At 41.6% G+C, this 22,087-nt stretch overlaps 1 protein-coding gene across 1 annotated transcript; it reads left to right on the top strand.

Moving 5' to 3' along the window:
- Positions 1-235: 235 nt before the first annotated feature.
- On the top strand, positions 236-21,722 carry Wdr81 (WD repeat domain 81). The gene is made up of 19 exons (XM_028314788.1): positions 236-523; positions 709-1,603; positions 1,809-1,968; positions 2,404-2,563; positions 2,762-2,886; positions 3,340-3,518; positions 4,171-6,690; positions 7,156-7,331; positions 10,123-10,310; positions 10,769-10,844; positions 11,687-11,860; positions 13,185-13,345; positions 14,138-14,401; positions 14,999-15,206; positions 16,758-16,913; positions 17,414-17,548; positions 18,471-18,620; positions 19,102-19,208; positions 20,630-21,722. Exons 1-19 carry the CDS (start codon positions 257-259, stop codon positions 20,859-20,861), a joined length of 6,333 nt encoding a protein of 2,110 aa, XP_028170589.1. The 5' UTR covers positions 236-256; the 3' UTR covers positions 20,862-21,722.
- Positions 21,723-22,087: the final 365 nt, after the last annotated feature.

The raw sequence follows: 22,087 nt of genomic DNA, 5'->3' as shown, positions 1-22,087 counted from the left end.
CGACTGTAATTTTTGAGGTATAATACATTATCGTAGCATAAATATTTACGAAGATACAGATGTGTCAGCTGGAGACACGTGTCCTCAGCTTACACATAGAAAACAACTCATAGTTATGAAGTTCTAATGGCTCTAATTGAATGACTGAGAGGTTTGATGACTCTAATTAGGCTTTTATTGATGGTATACTTGGAATTGCTCTAGGGCCAATGAGGAAGTTGGAGACATTCAGGTCTTACTTGCTAACATCTATCTAATGTCAAAAATCATTTTATCACTAACCTCGCTTGAAAACAAAACAAAAGGTGTTGAGATGGAATTCATTGTTAAGGAATTAGGTTTTAATAGTAAAAATATATTTCCAACAGTTTCGACAGACCTTTGTGCTGTGGTTGTACATAATACTTGGTTGAAGAAGTGGTTGAAAAACTTGGAAGTTGATAATTCTGTGAACAGTGTTGATTTTATTACCCTACAACCTGGTGAAAGTGTACCCTATCCGTTCAGGAAAATATTTATTAGGGTATGTGCAGCTTCATTTACTGTGAATATGTTGTTTAAAGGTCTTTCCTAAACTGAATCAGTTTAGATCTTTGAACATTCCAATTTGTTAAAGAAATAAATAAAACTGTTAATTTTAGTATCATGTGACTATTCAATTGTCAAATTCTTTATTTGCCCACTTAATTGTGTTTATTTGTATTTTAGGTGTTGAATAAAAAAGCCTCCAAGGTCCTACCACTGCCTCGGTATAAACTGAATGATGGCACCACTGAACTACCTCTCACATTCTCACAGCTCCTGCAATATGTGTCACAGAATAACCAAAGAAATCTGTGGAAAGAGTCCTACAAAAAATACTGCCAAAATGACTCCAACAGCAAAGAGAGCACTATTGTTAATTTGTTAGAGCATGATCAGCTGTTATCTGAAGTATTATTTCGATTGTATGGATGCAATATCATTAGGATTAAACATGATAGTTCTGGCAAGCTCGTAGAATACAAAGAGATAGCACCAAATAAATATGTTTCTAAATCATATGAAACCCATGTCAATTTGTTATCAGCTTTATTCATATTAGAGACTGACAATAACTACTTTGTAATATATGGTGGGCATTATGAACATAGTTTATTAGACTGTTTGAATTTCAGCCCTCATTTGGTCGATATGAATTATGGGCGTGGATTGTTCCTCACATACCAGTTGTTGCACATGGCCAAGGCAACGGGTGACAGAGGTCTGAGCTTAGGCAATCTGACATTGCAAGATATCTATTTGACAGAAAACTTGTGGCTGCAGATCTTGCCTCTAGTTACAAACAACATTCATTGTTTGGATGCCTCTCTTATACATGAGAATAAGAGTAAGCAGACTACTCCAGTAGTGTCTAGCAATAGCCAGAGTCAAGCTAAGAAGGAGGAGTGGTGTTGGAGAAATGATGCTGTCCAGTTAGAAAAACTGTGCATGCTGTGGGTCCGGGGAAGGATATCAAACCTGGACTACTTGTTGCACCTCAACGCGTTAGCTGGGAGGAGTGCCGATGATCCCCAGGCACATTTCATGGTGCCATGGGTGACCGATTTTGCATCTAGATGTGGTAATGTTTATTATTTTCTATGCAATTAGTATCATAAAGTATGTAGATTTTCTATTTTTACCATTCTACAGCCCCCATCCTATTGTATATGTCTACACCTATGTTTTTATGCATAGAATTATAATATTTTTTTATTTACTTGAGTAGTAAACACATTCATAAACCCTCTTTATGTTTTAGATAGTTGCATTGTCTATGATTTTAGGGCGGAACTGGCGAGACCTCTCCAAGTCAAAGTACCGCTTGAACAAAGGCGATCGCCAGCTGGACATGACTTATGACGTCGGAAGTTGCTCAGAACAAATCCCGCACCACGTCTCTGACGCACTAACTGACATCACATGCTATGTCTACTTAGCTAGGAGGTAATTATCTAAGGCTCGGTGCAAATGGGCCACAGGCTAGTCCGGCCACAGGTAATTATCTAAGGCACGGCGCAAATGGGCCACCGGCCACAGCCACACCGGTGGCCAGCGACGGTGACTTAACACACTAATACCTACTTGATAAAAACTTGCTACCTATAAATATTTCTCTATTCATTCATAGAGCAATCCCACTAATATTAATAATGAGAAAGTTTGGATGTCTGGATGTTTGTTACTCTTTCACGCAAAAACTACTGAACGGATTTTGACGAAACTACAGTATTATTGTTTATAATTAAGAATAACGTATAGGCTATAATTTATGACGATCTGTGACAAATTAAATTTCACGCGGGTGAAGTTGCGGGCAAAAGCTAGTGTTTAGATATATTGTGTAGACGTCGATACAATATCGTATTATTCTATTAACAGGACCCAAAAAGAAGTGCTATGCAAATATGTAAGAAACAAGTGGGTCCCAGCAGAGTACCCTGCGTCAATCCAGCGTATGCAGGAGTGGACGCCTGACGAATGCATACCTGAATTCTACACTGATCCTACTGTGTTCAAGAGCATACATGAAGATTTGCCGGTAATATTGCTAAAGTTATGGATATTTAAAGAATTTTCATAAGGCATTTGACAATGCGAGGCTGCTTGCGTGTTTGCTTTAAGTCGACTGGTTAGCGTTCTGACTTGTGAGGTTCGCGAGTCAGCCTCGTATCGTCCTTGTATGATGCCCTAAGACTTTATACATTATGATAATCAATCATATCGATTTTTTCCATAGGATTTAGGGATACCCTCATGGGCGACGTGTGCCGAAGACTTCATCACAAAACACAGAGAAGCACTGGAGTCTACTCATGTTTCTGAAAATCTACATCATTGGATCGACATCACGTTTGGTTACAAGTCAGTGTATATTATAAGCTTATTATACAGTGTGAGTCACGATAAAGTGTACATATGAAAATAGATGAAACTAGACCTATTTTTATCGACAAAAAAGAGGTCAACAATTTTTTTTTTTTAGAAATTATTAATTTTTAATTTAATTCTTAATTTTTTGTAGAATTTTTTTTCTTCCAATTACTTATTGTAAAGAAAACGTAATAACTTAAAAAAAAACTTAAACTTAAAAAAATTTTGACCTCTTTTTTTCGATAAAAATAGGTCTTGTTTCATCTATTTTCATATGTGCACTTTATCGTGACTCACACTATATTTTGCTCATAATTTTCTTTTATTGGTAGTTTCAGATATATTTTAATGCCTTTTTATTCTTAGGCTGTCTGGTGCAGCATCTATCAAGGCAAAGAATGTATGTCTAGTTTCAGGTATATTTTAATGCCTTTTTAATCTTAGGCTGTCTGGTGCAGCATCTATCAAGGCAAAGAATGTATGTCTATCGCTGGTGGACGGCCACACGGTGCCTCGCAAGGGAGCCATGGCACAGTTGCTGGCGGCACCGCACCCGCCGCGAACGCCGCGCCCGCTGCCGCCGCAGCCGCCGCGGCTTCACTGGACTGCGCCTAGAGACTCCAGTGTGTACTGTCTTTATCTTCATCTGAAAATCAACTTAACCTTTGTTGTTACATTACATAATTATAGTGATGCAACGAATACGAATATTAAATCTACTATTCGGCGAATACGAATATCTCTACATAGTCATGAAATACTCATAAATTTAACTCTTTTTATTATGGTTAATGTTTTACCCCCTTACTAATAAAACTTACACGCTCGTTGAACAGTGTTTTAAAGTGACGTTTAGTATGGAAATGTCATTTTAAAACAGTGTTCAACAACTGTGTAACTTTTTATTAGTAAGGGGGTTAGTAATTATAATTTACAAACAGCATTTTTTTTTGTTATTGTATCACTTTACTTTGTAACTAATGACAAAACAAAATAATACTTGTACAATCGACCTGCTATTGACTGTCATATTCCAGAAGAGAACTTACTATTTTATTACATACTGACCGGGGTTTTCCCGTCATGTCGTTGTGGCTATAGTGTTCGAAGACACACACGTGTGTGACAAAATATTAAAAAAATAGGTATTCGTATTCGTAATTATTATTTCACCGAATACGAATATTCGGTAAATGTCTACTATTCGGCGAATACGAGTATTCGTATTTGTTGCATCACTAATTACATATTTTAAACGTACGAATTGCTCTGCAGGAAAATCCATCAAACCGGAGAGTTCTGAAGAAATATCCGACGAAGAGGAAGAATCTACCAGCCTCCCCCAACACGTGTCTCGACTCAGCGTTCCTCCCCAAAGAGTGCGCTCTCGGCATAAGAGCGGCAGCCGCGCCCGATCCCTCTCCAAAACCCAAAGGCACGAAGACTCGCAGGCGTCCACCGAAGCCCGGGCCTCCTCGCACTCCAGGCATTACAGGGTCCAACGCTCCGAACTCGGCAAAGGAGTCATCTATCTCCCGAAAGAATTCAACCCGGTGGCCTCCATACAAGCTCTCGAAGCGCTGGACAATTTCAGGACCAAATGCTTCTTCAGCAAAGCGGAGGACAAAGAAAAGTCCAAAGAAACTGTTACTGCCCTCAACCATTTCCCTATGCAGCAAGAAGTCAGGAAAACGCCAAACGTCAGTGTATCGAGCATTGATGGGTCTGACGATACAGCGTTTACCAACCACATGTTCTTGGCCTCGTACGACCAAAATTACCTAAAGAAGTTTAGCCAAGATGCTCATTTAGAAAATGTTTTAAAGGAAAGGAAAAACAGATCGTTTAATCCAAGATACACGACCGATGCTGCGATATACAAGCAGTTTGTGACGGAGAGTCGAAGGCAGGACATGTTGGTAATAGGGTGCCTTATTGTAGAAATCTTCCTTCATCAGTACATACGTCCATTGAGAAGTACTAGTAATAATTTCATGGAAAGATATAATAGCTGTCGGACAGTCTTGAAGTATAACTTCAGCACGCTGCCGAAATGTGTTACTTACGTAGCATCTTTATTACTGAACGTTCAGCCTCCAAGTTTGAGTTTTAAAAACGAGCTTGTGCCAAAAGAGGAACCGTTGAAAAAGATCGTCGTCACTGACAAAGGGCTCCCACCACCGACTGCATCTCAGTTGCTTCAACCGTTACTAATGCAACATCTGATACCATTCCCACAAAGTTTCAACACCCTGTACAAACTCCTCAGTACCCTACATGAATACGAGTTGACAAGTAACGAACTAAACATCTTATACATGTACGAATGCGATGGAATACAATGTGAAAAGTACCAAAATGTCGACAAAACCAAATTGTATTTCAGCCAAAGAATAGCAGAAGGCAAAATACAAGCGTGCGCGTCGCATTTGGACGTTCTCTTGTGCCAAATAAACTCGTACAGCCAATTTGACGTGCTAGACATCTTTCTGACTCATTACATAGAGCTCTTGAAGAATAGAGATACATCAGTGTTAGCTGCTTGGTATTTGTTCGATACAGTAAGCAAAGCATTGGGGCCAGAAGCCACGAAGAAAAAGCTTTTGAAGCACATCCTGAATCTGTACGAAGATGACGATCTCATGATGGAGAAATCAGAGCACAAACTAACAGACATCGATTCTGGTTCAAGTTCTACCGGATCGTCTGGTAAACAGAAATTCGTCAAATTGTACCACAACATCTTTTTACTGCAACTGATGGTGAGACTTGGCCTTCAATGTTTTCTAGATAATTTCACTCAGCATTTAGTGGAAGCGGTAGGTGGATATAAAGACGATAGCACGGAAGCCGTATCTCCGGGTCACATTTGCCACAATCGATTGACAATCAATAAGAAACCTAGGTACTCCGATGATAACGTCAAAAATGCCTTGTCCACAACTACTGATATATTCTCACCTGACACGTCGTATGGTTCGGAGCACGTAGCGACGCCGAGTGTAGAAAAGAGTGTAGTTGAAGTTAGCGAAGTGTTGAAAGAGAAGGACAGCGATACAAGAAGTGAAAATGAGCTGTTTCATTTTGAAACTGATAAGGAGAGACTGCCGAGTCGTAACAGCAGAAGTAAATCGCCTGCCGAATCGATTGACTCGTGCAATTCGAATCCTGCGCATGAATCGACGGTACACACTCCTTCGCCTTCGACTGAATACTCTTCGCCGGCATCCAAGCAGTATTTTACAAGCTCAGCGAATTCAAAAGATGTCAGTGTGGTAATCACCGAAAATGAGGAGATTCAAGATACTCCAAAAAAAGCTCCGATGTCACCTACCATAGATATTCCATCCAAACCGATGTTTACAAGTTATTTGCATTTCGCGGAAGAAGATTCTAGAACTGACGATTTGGAAGTGCGGAAGGATTCTCACGCGCGTCAAGTCAAAAGTTTGGAATTCAATAGGAACTTGGAAGTGTTTCCTGCGAGCACTTCGCGTAGTTTTAATGACGTGGAGTGCAGCGAGGCGTATAAAGACTCGACTCCTTGCAAGATATCGGATATGAGTTCGGAGAGCCTCATCTGGCTGGCTCACAGGCTCGGTCCGGTGTTGACCTGTAGGTATATTACGAGGAATTTGCTCAAGATGTTGACTTTGTGTTATATCGGGAAAGATAACCTCACTCTGTGCGAGGGAGACGAGAGGGATGAGTTTGACGAGATATCTGTGATAAACAGCCGGGTGGTTGGCGATAGAAACGCGATGAAAGTTATTAAGTGCCTCACTGCCATTGTAGGTAAGGATATATCTTTGGATTTTTTTACTGTCCGAATTCCACACCAGTTAGAAACTCCTATGCCAGTCAAAGTTTTTTTGTACTATGCTTTCTAGATAACTATTTTAGATACCTATTGGTATACTAAGCGTTGATGACTTACAGTAAAGCCCGGTCTGTGAGCACGTAGAATTTTGTCCAATGACCCCAAGCTACCCATCCTTATCACTCGCGCGTAATTATATTGCTGTTGCGACTGTGCGACGGGCGGCCGCAGTGAGTGTGTGAGCGCGACAGCAACATAATTACGCGCGAGCGATAAGGATGGGTAGCTTGGGGTCATTGGACAAAATTCTACGTGCTCGCAGACCAGACTATAGCTATAGATACCTACTCTTATTTAGTACACTGGTATTTGCCCCCAACAAACGGTATTATAATACCTGTCACCACGATTCTCAATCATGTCCATCCATATTCTTTCAGCAATGTACGGGGAACAGCTTATAATATTCCAATACCTGCCGCACATGGGTGAGCTGATAGCGTCTTGTCGCCGCCGGCTGTCGGCGCCTCTGGAAGGCGGCGTGGTGGCGTGCCTGCAGCTCGTCAAGTACCTGCTGCCTTACATGTCCGACGTCAAGGTCATGGAGCAGTTGCTGGTAAGTTGTACCACAGAATAATAATAAGTACTACGTATAGAAGTTTTACTTCGCGAAAGTATTTAAAAAATGTATGCTCAATGTCATTAACAATATGGTGTAATTTAGCCTGTCTCAAGAGTCAAGCACCATTTTGTTGACAAACGTCAGCGATCGGCACTGCGCCGAAGCTATAGGGCTGACTTCGGTAAAATGATGTGACGTGAGGTGCCAAACTGCGGAAAATGGCGGAGTAAATACATGATTTAGCATGAATTATCATGAATAATATTAACTACTTATTTACCTCTCAGTGTCTTGAGGCAACTTAAAAAAGTACATCTGTGTTTTTATTATTATTTAGGCAGTTAAATACTGCACAGTATTTAGTACACCATTTTCTTTATTTTCTTCCATCATACACAAGAATACGCTTGCGTGAGTCAATGTTCGCTCGTATGTGAGGCCTTGTCGAATAGTATCCTGTAGGTGGGTCATCGTGCGTGTTTTGTTAAACTCGCGGAGATGAATAGGCCTGGTTGTACTGGGTAGGAAAGAACCGCCGCTGTGGTCTAGTGGTACGACCACCTGCTTCAGACGCAGAGGTCCCGGGTTCGATTCCCAGTGGGGGCAGATTTTTCTGTTCGGTTTGGTTGGTGGTAGGGCTTGTTCTAAGTCCGCCTGGCTAGCTACCACCATCTTACCTAAGTCTGTCGCCATAACAACATTGTTAGAAGCATTGTTGTGTTTAGTCAGTTGGAGATATGATAGCCAGTTCCTCCGTGGTTGAGGATTCCGGGTGAAGCTCGCTTCCACCTTCAGCCTGATCATCATTTACCATCAGGTGAGATACAGGCCAAGAGCTTCCTCGTTGTGGATAAACAAAAAAGAACCTTGAGGGTAATGGAACAGCTCATAATATTTAAATACCTGTCGCACATGGGAGAACTTATTGCCTATTGCCTCTCGTTGCTGTTGGCTGCCGGCGCCGGCGCTTTACATGTCAGTCGTCACGTCCAAGGTCGTGGAGCAGTTGCTGATAAGTAGGTATACTGGGCAAGAAAGAGTGTTGAAGGTTGAAGAAGTGGGGAGCCAATTTTTATGACGGATGGTGTTTAGACAGGAGAAGATTATTTGCTGCAAAGAACTAAAGTCAAATATTCTATGGGGCTGACAGTGTGCATAGGGAAACTGGACTTTCTCAATCGATCGATGTGTGACCAAGTACAAAATCGTGATAATCCTATTATTTTTGAATAATTTCGTAATGGTTTTGGATTTTAATTCATATTTATGTTCGGCTATCGTTTGCAGCCACGATAGCCGAACGGTGAAGGGGTCAGACTGGCCGACTCGTAATCTGGGGAACGCGGGTTCGGTCCCCGACGCCGCTCGACTATTGCGGTGAGCTCACTCGTGATACAAGCATATTTAGCTTAGTACTAGGCTAACGGGACTATTAATAATTTATGTAATAACAAATCTATACTTATAATAAATCTGTAGAGAGGTCAATTCTGTACATGAAATATATTTTCAAAATAACTATCAGGGGGTGATTAGTGATCGATACTGATGCCAAAAATGCAATCAGTAAAATTTTTGTCTGTGTGTCTGTCTGTCTGTCTGTATGTTCCTTATAGAAACAAAAACTACTTGACGGATTTTAACGAAACTTGGTACAATTATTCTTCATACTCCTGGGCAGGTTATAGTATACTTAGGAATTCCACGGGAATGGGAATTAGCGGGAAAATTCTTTTGTATGAAAAATCTACACCGCTTAAGTTAGACGCTTGAAATTTGGTATGTAGGTACCTTAGTAAACTTAAAGCTTAGTTACAACAAGGAATTCCCGAAATTCCCACGGAAACGGGAAGTAGCGGGAAATCCTTTTGTATGAAAAATCCAAACCGCTCAAGTTAGACGCTTGAAATTTGGCATGCAGGTACCTTAGTAAACTTAAAGCTTAGTTACAACAGGATATTGCAAAATTCCCACGGGAACGGGAGTTAGCGGGAAAAAACATTTGTATGAAAAAATCTAAATTGCGTAAGATAGATGAAGGGGGTAAAACGGCATCCACGCGTACGAAGTCGCGGGCGGCCGCTAGTTACTAAGAAATTATTTTAAGAAATTGGACGAGGCCTATGTTCAACAGTGGACGTCATGATGATGATGATTAAAAAAAAATGTTGTTGTAGTTCACAATCCTTTCGTGTTTTGGCTCGCAGAAGACTGTGACCCACTCGAGCAAAGTCACGACATAAGTGCTCATCGACCGATACGTTTCCAGGACACATTCCTGAAGTCCATCCTGCAGCCAGCGCTGCGCCTGGCGTCCACCAGCCGGTCGTCGTACCCGAGCGGCGCGGCGGCGCGCGGCGCGCTGGCCCGCAAGCTGCTGGGCGCGCTGCACGCGCTCGCGCTGCGCGTCGGGCAACGCAGACCCGTTCTCGAAACAAGCGGGCAGCTCGCGCGGCGCTTTAGCGGCGAAGTGTTGTGTTCGGGGTTGTGTTGTCGAGATATCTGTTTTTATTCGCAAACGAAATGTCTGAACAACGGCGACAATTTTATTTCGATTCAAATTTATTCCTAACGCTCGATTTATTGTGGGCAAAAGAAGGAGTGCGCTGCCCGCTCGTTGCCCGCTCCCGCGCCGCTGTTTTCGAGAACCGGTCTATTTGATTTTACGCATAAGATCCTGCCGCTCCCGCGCCGCCGCCGCTCCCGCCCCGCTGCCCGCTAAACTCGAGGCTGAGGCCTTACGCCGCTACTTTACAGAAGTACTCACCGACCGATACGTTTCCAGGACACATTCCTGAAGTCCATCCTGCAGCCAGCGCTGCGTCTGGCGTCCACCAGCCGGTCTTCTTACCCCAGTGGCGCGGCGGCGCGCGGCGCGCTGGCCCGCAAGCTGCTGGGCGCGCTGCACGCGCTCGCGCTGCGCGTCGGGCCCGAGATGACGCGCCGCCATCTGTGCGTGCACGCCGTGCAGCGGTGAGTGAAACTAAATTACAATGGAAATCAAAAATGAATTTGTTAATCCTGTCCTCTTAAAACCTGTACACGCTACTGCCGTGTTCTTCGCTGATAAAATTAAAAACTTGTTCGTGACATACCTCTCCTCGCCATCCGCGCTGAGCAATAAAAGTGTGTAACGCGTTGCTGGGCTATATTTCACCGGGACACCATAGCGGCGCAACCAGTCGCCGGCTACCAACAAAATGTATACAGCTCTATAGAGAGTTACTCACCTAGTGTCCTTTTGGTTGCGCAAAACTGTATACATTTTGTTGGTAGCCATGGTGTCCCGGTGAAATATAGCCCTAAACGTTCATTGGTCGTCGACGTTGAAAAGGCCCAGACGGTGTCAATCATCATGACAGGTTTAATTTCAAAAAGACAAACAGTGAGATTATTGCCTTGTTTGCTAATCAAGACTGTTTTAATTACAGGTTTTTCTTGGCATTTGACAAAGCGACGGGGAAAACAGAAAACTGGCCCAAACAAGACGAAGTCAATGCTGATAAGGTGAGCAGATATTACTCTAATCCGTGTATGTAAACTTTAAGAAGCGCTGCAGTCTGTGGAGTTAACGTTGCGGCATTTTTTGCAGTCGCAGTCGATGCGTTCTTTTTCTTGGTAGCCAACGGAATCCTCCGTTGAAGGATCACCTCTGTCAGCGGAGGGTCAGCGCTCGAAATTGTAGTTGCGTTACCAATACTTATTATTTCTCCGTAACCACCACAGAAGACAGCGAAGAGCCGATTGAAGAGCTTCCTAGAGCAGGTCGCACTCTATTCGCGTTGCAAAATGGTTTTAACTATCCCTTTTCCCCGCAGCAACTGGAGGATTCAGCGGAGGGTCGGTCGAAGGGCTTCCTGAAGCTGGTAGCGCTCAAGCCACATCACAATCGCGTTGCCAATGCTTATACATTATAAGCACTCAGTTGAAGGCTTCTTAGAACTGGTAGCGCTCGAGTCGCACTTTATTTTTTTTTGTCAATGTCTTTAACTATCCTTTTTCTCGCAACCACTGGAGGAATCATAGAGGGGTCTGTCTTAGGGCTCCCCAGATCTTGTCGCGCTCGAGTCTCATTTTATTTTGGTTGCCAATGGCTATCCATTATTTTCCTGCAACCACCGGAGGAATCATAGAGGGGTCTGTCTTAGGGAAGAAACTGCGTTAAGCGGGAACCCGCGCGGTTTCATACAAAATGCTCCGTCGCGGGCACCCGCGCGGAGGACTTTCGTATGAAACCGCGTGGGCGTCCGCATACCGCAGTTTCGGGCCTTAGGGCTCCCTAGATCTTGTCGCGCTCGAGTCTCATTTTATTTTGGTTGCCAATATCTTTACCCATTATTTTCCCGCAGCCACCGGAGGATTCCGCCGAGGCTCGGTCGGAGGGTTTCTTAGAGCTGTGCCGCGACGGGTCGACGGTCGAGTGGACGGTGCGCGAGGGCCGCGTGCAGCGCGCCGACCTGCCCGACCTGGCCTGCACGCCGCCGGCGCCCTGCGACCGGATCCCCGACCCCGCTGTGCTTACGGTGAGATTCTACTAATATTATAAAGGCGAAAGTTTGGATGTCTGGATGTCATGATGTCTGAATGTTTGTTACTCTTTCACGCAAAAACTACTGAACGGATTTTGTTGAAACATTACAGTATTATTGTTTATAACCCAGATTAACATATCCCAACTAATATTATAAATGCGAAAGTAACTCTGTCTGTCTGTCTGTCTGTCTGTCTGTTACGCTTTCCCGCTTAAACCTCGCAACCGATTTTGATGAAATTTGGCATAGAGATAGTTTGAGTCCCGGGAAAGAACATAGGATAGTTTTTATCCCGGTTTTTGAAACAGGGACGCGCGCGATAAAGTTTTTCTGTGACAGACAAAATTCCACGCGGGCGAAGCCGCGGGCGGAAAGCTAGTAGGCTATAATTTATGACGGTATGTGACAAATAAATTTCAATAAATAAATAAGACGTGTCTAAAAAGCGCCATCTATCGTCATTAGTTAAAATCACATTACAGCGCTGGACAAACTACTGTTTTTGACGTTCGTAAATATTCATGCCGGGGAAGCCGTGAAACGCCATCTATCAACGTAATATCTAACGGGGGTAAAACGAGGTCCACGCGTACGAAGTCGCGGGCGGCCGCTAGTAATGAGTAAATTTAGTCGTTCACCATTCGTTCATTCATCATTTCATCATTCATTCCTTTACCATTTATTCATTCAATCTTTGAGAATTCGTTCGTTTCAGCCAAATGGCGTCCACTGCTGGACAAAGGCCTCCCCCAAGGATTTCCACAACGACTGGTCCTACGCCGCCCGCATCCAGGCACCTCCCAAATACTCCTGTTAGCCCCTCGTACTAAGCTAAATATGCTTGTGTCACGAGTGAGCTCACCACAATAGTCGAGCGGCGGCGGGGATCGAACCCGCGTTCTTTCATAATTCATTCATTCATCCCTTTTTAAGACCATTAATTTTGACCCACCTCTGATGAGAAGGACTATCAACTATTCTCTCGCTTAAGAAAATGTGATGTAATGTTCAGACCGGGGTCTAAGATGATTTTTCTGAATACCTTATCTGGCTCATAATAATACCAGAATCAAAATAGTATTGTGCACCAGATATGAATACAATAAATAAACAAATAAATGTCGCTATACCAGACGTGTCCAGGCTCACTGGAGACGTTGTAAATTGGTGAGAGATTTCATTAGAGATCAATTGGGGCAGACGGAAGAGGGCCTCTATCAAAAATTGGCAGTTACAATACAGCCATGTTTCAGTTGCCTGTAAATACATACTGCTAAAAGATCCAAGAAGTTTTTATCATAATACCTTTTCACAGGCCCAAGAAGAACTGCTCATGGTGTTTGACGACGAGCTGGCGTACAAAGCCTACACGACCTTCAGCAAGTTTGTGGGAACAGACGCTATGGAGCGCTGCCTCAAGAACAGCGACACTATACGAGCGCTTTGTCGCAAATATGAGCAGAACCACTACATCAGGTAAAATCATAGTTATAGTACAGTTAGCTGATGTTGCTGGCAGTTTGGCCAGCAATCCTTTTCTGATATTGTTTATGGTTTTTTTTACTTTTTTTTTAGATTGATTGATTTTGAAGTTGCTTTTACTGGCTCTCGTGTTCTAGTGTTAATGTCTTGAGCAATATACCTTTTTGGCCCTATTTTGGAGTGTTTCCTTGCTTCTAGCATAATATCACCACCGGCAGGCCTATCTCTACATACAGTCCACTCCATCGTTTTTAACATTGGGACATTGCCAGTCATATTTATTGTGACTTAAGCTGCTAAATTTTGTCAGTAAGTTTCAAGGTCAACTATCAGTTACAGTGATTGAAAAACAGCGTGAAAATGAGGGCTTTCGCGTATGAAAAATCCACTAGATGGCAAGACGTAGATATGAGGTCTAACTACTACGTGATTGGTGAATTTTGACATATCTGTCAATGTCATGTCAAAAATAACCAATCATGCAGCATTTAGACCTCACGTCTACGTATTGCCATCTAGCAGATTTTTCATACGCGAAAACCCTCATTGAGAGAGATTGCAGTTCGGTACTAATTACTAAGTCCAAAATACGCGGTCTCTTATTAGTTTGAAACTGCTGTAATTCGATGTGATTGAAGGTCACATAGATCTGCAAATTCTAGTCACGCTACACCTGCGCATCTATAAATTCTTAACTCCAGTAATGCTGTAGGATTGTAGGTACTATAAATAAATAGCAAAACATAATAAATATTATGACCTCACAACTATCTCAATCTTCCGCAGTTCACCGCTCATATCCCGCCCGGAGAAACGCGTGCAAACCTCATTCAGTGACGAGCCTATCAGCCGGAAGAGCATAGACATTACTCCCACGAAACCTGACCTGGTCATGGACCACATGTCAAGCTCCAACAGCTTCGGTTCCAACGTAACTCTAGTTGGGAACCGAATAGATGTCGCTACGGAAGCGAGCGCGGGCGCAGCGGGCGTGGGACACGGTTTTGATGTCGTGGCGTGCAAGATGGACAATGGGATCAAGAGCAACAGGTAAGCAAAGACAACAACATTTCAATTATTTAGTCCGTCCAGACATGATAATTAGAAAATATTAGATGCGTATTTTTTATTTTTTTCATAATTAAATAATAACAGTTCTACATCGAGTTGAAATGGCGCGTTACGTCACGCCTATGTAGATTTTTTACTTAGAAGTGACGTCACGCGACATTGCAACTCAATATAATACTGTAATTATTCGATTATGAAAAAAAATGAAAAATACGTGTCCAATATTTTTTTATTATCTGTCTGACGGATAAATAAAATTCGATTTCATTACTCAGTCATCATCCCAATTGTAAAACATAAAAGTACAATTTCTATTATCCCAAACTGAATTGTTTATAGAGACAGACGCTGCGCAGGCGCTGGCAAACCGGCGACGTTCGAAAGACGTTAGTCAAATTGGCATATCTAGGGTTTTTTTCGTTTTCGGAGATTGCTTTCCCTTTCCTCATTACTTACTTCAACTGCTTGACGTTGTGCGTGCGCTGCGTTGACGAAAGACGTCGCAACGCACCGTGTGACATGTTTTTGTATAATGACCGCTATAACCTCTGCTATAAAGATCAAAATCATTTCCAGACACCTCCGCGGCGACTGGCTCATCTACTGGGAGCACGAGATCGGGCGGCCCGATAAAGACACGCGCTTCAACCTCAAGCAGATCAAGCTGCAGACGTTCGCGGGCCACGCGGCCGCCGTCAAGTCGCTACACGCGCTCGACAACGAGCATAGCTTCATGAGCGGCTCGAAGGACAAGTGCGTGCGTCTGTGGTCGCTGCGAAACCAGGTCTGTGACCATTCGTTCAAATCAAATCAAAAATGTTTATTTGTGAAACATAGGTACAACACTCCAAGGACAAGTGCGTGCGTCTGTGGTCGCTGCGAAACCAGGTCTGTGATCTTTCGTTCAAATTAAATCAAAAATGTTTATTTGTGAAACATAGGTAACAATCCAAGGACAAGTGCGTGCGTCTGTGGTCGCTGCGCAACCAGGTGATCATTCGTTCAAATCAAATCAACAATGTTTATTTGTGAAACATAGGTACAACACTCCAATGACAAGTGCGTGCGTCTGTGGTCGCTGCGCAACAAGGTTTGTGCTTATTTGTTCAAATCAAATCAAAAATGTTTATTTGTGAAACATAGGTACAACACTCTAAGGACAAGTGCGTGCGCCTGTGGTCGCTGCGAAACCAGGTCTGTGATCATTCGTTCAAATCAAATCAAAAATGTTTATTTGTGAAACATAGGTACAACACTCCAAGGACAAGTGCGTGCGTCTGTGGTCGCTGCGCAACCAGGTTTGTGCTCATTTGTTGAAATCAAATCAAAAATGTTTATTTCGGCCGTTGTCGGCCGTTTGGTGTAGTGGTTCGAAACGGACTACTATTCCGGAGGTTGCGGGTTCGATTCCCGCACAGTACAAATATTTGTGTGCATGAACATATTTGTTTGTATTGGACTGGGTGTTTTCTATGTATAATATGTATGTATTTACAAAAAAAAAAGTATTTAAGTATGTTTATATCCGTTGTCTAGTACCCATAGTACAAGCTTTGCTTAGTTTGGGACTAGAAGCTCAGTGTAAAATGTCCAAGGATGTCCAAGGATATTTGTGAAACATAGGTTACAACTCCAAGGACAAGTGCGTGCGTTTGTGGTCGCTGCGCAACCAGGTCGGTGCTTACGATTTTTTCTATTTGGTGGCAAAGATAGTAACCACGATTCTGCCAATGCCACGTGTGACGTCCAAGTGTTTCGTCAGAATGAACATTAGCACGTAGGTCCGTGAGCACGTAGAATTTTGTCCAATGACCCCAAGCTACCCCATCCTTATCCTTATTATATTGCTGTCGCGACTGTGCCACGGGCGCCCCGCAGTGAGTGTGCAAGCGCGACAGTAACATAATTACGCGCGAGCGATAAGGATGGGTAGCTTGGGGTCATTGGACAAAATACTACGTACTCACGGACCAGGCTTTAGATAAACTCTTCGACCTGGATCGAATCACCGCATCGGTCGAATCGAGTGCAATACGTTAGCTTATAGCCCTTTAGTCAATTGACAAACTGCAAAAATTCTCCTCACAGAATTTGCTTAACAATATGACATTACTTTTACGCTACTCTACTCTGTACTCTCAGTTAAAGCTATTGAAAATCATATCTTACAGTTGGACAGACAACTAATTTGATTGTCAATTGGACTGACTTTTTTCTTTTAGAGAATGTTCCTTACATCGTTGCTATTGAAAAAAAAACAAATAAACAAAAGCGCTTACCTGTAAAACCATGCATAGATTTTCAACCTCCTTAAACATAATATCTTATTCCCCAGGGCGACGGCAACGCAACTACACAATGCAACTGGACGTACACGGGCCACAAAAAAGGCGTGCTGTCGCTAGCCTTCCTGGACTCGCTGCGGCTGGCCGTCTCTACTGATTCTGTGGTGCACATATGGGATCCCTTTATGGAGAGTGTGGTGTCTCAGGTCAGTTATGAAAATAATGTCTTAGAAATAGGATGCGTGTCAAGATACAGTATTATCGTCGATTTTAAACGACAAATGTATCGTCTTAAATGGATAAAAAAAAGCCTTGGTAAAATTTTATCGGGATGAGCATTCTAACCCCCGCAATCACTAGTTATAGTTAAGGTTGCGTGAAGCCACAACGTGCAAATGTCTTATCGCTCCCACAGTGGCGTGATATCCACAGACTCCGTGTTGCTCATAATTATATGGGACTCTTTTTTGGTTCAATACAAGAATTCCCATTTGGTTCAATACGTTTGCGGGAGCTGAAGAATACAATTAATCACTCACTTTGTCATTTGGTATGGCATATGACCAGCGCTCCCGTAGTTTTGGTGGCTGATATGAAGAGTAACGTAGTTTTTCAATAGAGCTTGTATTTGAAAATAATTTTTCAAGTGATTTGATTTGTTATACATATTAGTCAATGTTTGTCAGTGTACAATTTTGTTCCACAGTTGGACAACATAAAGTGTCCCGTGAGCATAGTGCGGACGCTGGGCGACGCTTCCGCGACGGTGCTGGCTGCTACTACAGACGCCACTCTCAAGTTCATCGACGCCCGGGCCTGCAACTACACGCATGACTTGAAGGTAATTTAGTCAGGATGATAGTCTTTATCTTTCTTAAGAGATAGGCGGCACTGATGTTCTATTTCTTTACTTCTATTTTTAGGAACCTAAAGTGAGTAGTATCGCTAATAATAATTAAATCAGACACAACACTTGCAAAAGTCATTAATATATTACTGCTGGGAGTCGCTCCGACAAACGATTTTATTGCTCTACAAATGCTAGATAGTAAGCTATTCAGCTATTCGTATCATAGCTTAGCACGAGCGGTTAACGGAACTAATTAGTAATTTGTGAAATAAAATTAGAATTTAAAATGAGGTTAGTTTATTAATGTTTATTCAATGATATTGTATAAAAACAAAAGCAGATATGTTATAAGTGTTCGCGCTGTGAATACTCAAATACGTCCCAATTGGGACGTCTTGTGTTTATAGTCTTCGTGTGGCCTGCGTCGTGCGCAATCGCGTGCGTACCACACCGTAAGTTCCTGTGTTCTTACCAAAATAAATAAAAAATGCCATCGTGTGTGTTTCGAAAGTGTACCAATTATGACTCTAAAGTAAACAAAATACAAAGGATCTCTTACCACATGTGATTATGTAAAATTATTTAGTATTTATATTTTCAATTATTTATGCAAACAATCAAGACGCCATGCGCCATGTTCAAGTTAAGAAAGAGAAAGCGATCTTGTTTTGACGTTAGAGCGATAAGGATGCGTGCGCTGCGGACATAGATTAGTTAGTGCAGAATCGTTAAAAACTATAGCTATCTCTTTCATTTGCGTGCTATTTCGTATCTTTTGTTTCACTTATCAGTTACATTTGTCAATGTGTGCAAATTTGGAATAGCTCGGAACGGATTAAAATCGTAATTTCTATGAACGTAACATATCTTATAGTTCTATAATATCATTGTGTTTATTTATATTTCCCTACAGCTGCCAATGAGCACGACCACGCTAGTCCGCTGCCTGTGCGTGTGCGCAGCAGGCGGCTGGGCGGCGTGCGGGCTGGCCAGCGGACACGTGGCCGTGCTGGACCTGCGCGCCGGCCACGCGCGGGCGCACTGGCGCGCGCACGACGGGGAGGTCAGTGCCACATTCTTAACGCTATCGCACAACGCGAAACTCAAGTAAACAAATTATGTGTAGTGAGTGAGGTAGTTACGCTAAAGTACTGACACATAATAATATGCTTCTGTTATTACAATTAGAACTTTAAAGCTGAGTTGCACCACCTAACATTAACCATAGCTATGACGTTAATCGGTGTTTTTTTTGTATGGAGTTTGATATACTTTTGATGTTTGTTAAAGTTAGATGATAGCCTAATTGGTAAATTGGAAAAAACATATTGTCTAGTGCTGTGACTTCGCCTGCGTGAACGCAATCTGTCACAAAACGACATAACCTATGTTACTCAGGAATAATGTAGGCTATCAATCAATAAAAACGCATTACCTTATATTTCTTCGCAGCGACTAGACCCAACCTCGGCCATGCGTCGTCCGTTTAAGTACTTCCAGAGATCCAACTAACAAAGTTACGAACTTTCCCTCTTTATACCCAGGTGCTTCGCCTCGCCGTGGTGGACGAGCACAGACTTCTGAGCTCGGGGCTGGACCAGGTCACGGCGCTGTGGCGCCCCGACGACGGAGAGCTCATCGCGCATCTCAAGTACGTACAGCCACAGAATAATCTACTACCAGGCCTGTTCATCTCCGCGAGTTTACATCGAAAACAAAACACGCACGATGGCCACCTACAGGATACTATTCGACAAGCCCTCACATACGAGCGAACATTGACTCACGCACGCGTATTCTTGTGTATGATGGAAGATAATAAAGAAAATGGTGTACTAAATACTGTGCAGTATTTATCTGCCTACATATTAATAAAAACACAGAATTTACTTTTTTAAGTTGCCTCAAGACACAGAGGTAAATAAGTAGTTAATATTATTCATGATAATTCATGCTAAATCATGTATTTCCTCCGCCATTTTCCGCAGTTTGGCACCTCACGTCACATCATTTTACCGAAGTCAGCCCTATAGCTTCGGCGCAGTGCCGATCACTGACGTTTGTCAACAAAATGGTGCTTGACTCTTGAGACAGGCTAAATTACACCATATTTTTAATGACATTGAGCATACATTTTTTTAAATACCTTCGCGAAGTAAAACTTCTGTACGTAGTACTTATTATTATTCTGTGGTACTACGTACAGAAGGTTTACATCGCGAAGGTATTTAAAAAAATGTATGCGGAGGAAACACATGATTAAGCATGAATTATCATGAATAATATTAACCACTTATTTACCTCTCAGTGTCTTCAGGCAACTTAAAAAAGTACATTCTGTGTTTTTATTATTATTTAGGCAGTTAAATACTGCACAGTATTTATAGTACACCATTTTCTTTATTTTTTTCCATCATACACAAGAATACGCGTGTATGTGAGGCCTTGGCGAATAGTAATCGTGTAGGGTGCCATCGTGCTTGTTTTGTTTATGATGTAAACTCGCGGAGATGAACAGGCCTGGTACAGCTAGCTAACTGCCAGCCTTGTGATTCCGATAGGGTAGAATAGTAACCATTCTTCATGTCGTATGTCGCGACTGAAGGACAAATACGAATATCAATCTTCAACCCGTCTGGCCAGCGTGATAATTGACTAAATCCATATTTGCCTCTGGTGAATCCCACCAAAAACATTCTGTAAAAAACTAGCCAAGTCTCGATGGAGCTGCTTATTTTTCTCTAAAAAGTAATGAAATCTAGACAAAGTCGTGCCAAGTTTATGGTTCCTTAATGCGTTTTCTTTATTATTAGTTAATGTTGTGTGACTTGGCTTTATCCAGAGGTTCTCAAATAGGGGCCTAAAAATGCGGCGAAATGGTTCCAGTAAAGGATGGTACGGCAGTGTTTGCTTCGCGCTCGACTTGGCGACTTAGTCTGATTGTTATCCTGCAATAGAGACTAAATGATCTGATGATTATGGTGATGTAGTTGTGATAGATTTTAGTTGAACATTTCCATCTGAAATCCAATATCAGCATATTTTTTCACTGACCAATTGTTTTTCCCGCAGAGGCAGCACAGAACCCGTCCATTGCCTGTCAGTGTACTACAATGAGCTGATTTCAGGCACCACCAACAACCGTATAGGCGTCCACACCTCCCTTGACCAGGAGGCTTCGTTCTCCAGCACCAAGCTAAGGTCAGACACCTTCAAGGGAGTGCTCACTTGCATGGCAGTGCTGCCGCTAAACAGGCTCTTACTACTCGGAAGCGATAACGGCACTATCAGCTTACTTTGTTGAAGGATAAGGATGAGATTCGATTAACACATTCGGAACGATAAGGATCAACCGCAACGCGTATTTAATTTATTTTGACAGAAGTGAAGGTAAGTTGTTTTTTATTATTATTCAAGTTATTTAGTGTGAGTTACTCAGTAAGATTTAAATATATTTAGTTTTGTATATTGTAGTGCATGTAAAAATAAGACGGCTATTAAGCATATTTTAAGTTTATATTACCTTTTTTATTGTTACCAAAGTTATATTAATGTAAAATTATTTGAATACTCGAATCATTATGTATTGACGAATATTTTTTTTGTTGAAAACTTGTAATTCCTAATCTTCTGTAGGCGATCTCAATTTGTATGTTATTAATTTTATTGTATCATAAGATCAGATTTTATTTTAAGGCATAATATTTTACGAAATACTTAATTTTACTTGTAAAAATGTAATTCCAAACTTAGATTATAGTAAAATTGTACAATAATCGTAATGTATAATCTTTTTATGTTAACTTCATAAGTATTAAACAGAAATGCCTTTAATACAGTATCTAATACATAATATAAAATATATAAACGATTATTCACTAAATAATGACAGCGAACATTCCATATTATTTTCTTTTTAAAGTATTTTACGTTTTATAAATTAATATTTGTATACCATGTTTATACGAACGAATACCATAGTAATTATACAAGAATATAATATAATTAGAAATAGAAGGCTTTATGTTAATAATCACATTATAGTTAAAGTACAAAACTAATGTTACCACTAAGAAAATACTATCAATTAAAGATATTAATAATCATTAATTTAAAAAAAAGTCACAATCTTCAATATTTTACTACAGTTTAATACCAAAAGAATGTTTAAAAAAGACAATAACACATTGTGTTTTACCTTACCTTGTCTCTTACATTCAAGCACCAAATCGGTCAACTATAGACCTTATAGTATCAGAATATCTTGCCTTGCCCACTGGTTTCGATAAAAAAATGTCGGTTACATGAATTTATTTATTGATCTCAAGTTTCAAAAAACTGCTGCATAATATAATCTAGTTACATTATTATTGAAAAGCAATGCAAAATCAAAAACATATTTACTAGGGAGTTATGAAACAATCTTGCCTTTAAAGTACGCAGTGAAAACAATTAGAAAGTATTGGATTTAATATTATAAAGTGTTTAGTTGAAGAGTATTTATAGTGTTTCATAAGTCACGTGTTTTTA

This window comes from Ostrinia furnacalis, unplaced genomic scaffold (genome assembly GCF_004193835.3).
Source record: "Ostrinia furnacalis isolate ACB-3 unplaced genomic scaffold, ASM419383v2 OfSCF4915, whole genome shotgun sequence".
Taxonomy (NCBI): domain Eukaryota; kingdom Metazoa; phylum Arthropoda; class Insecta; order Lepidoptera; family Crambidae; genus Ostrinia; species Ostrinia furnacalis.
This window is presented reverse-complemented; position numbering and strand designations above follow the sequence as displayed.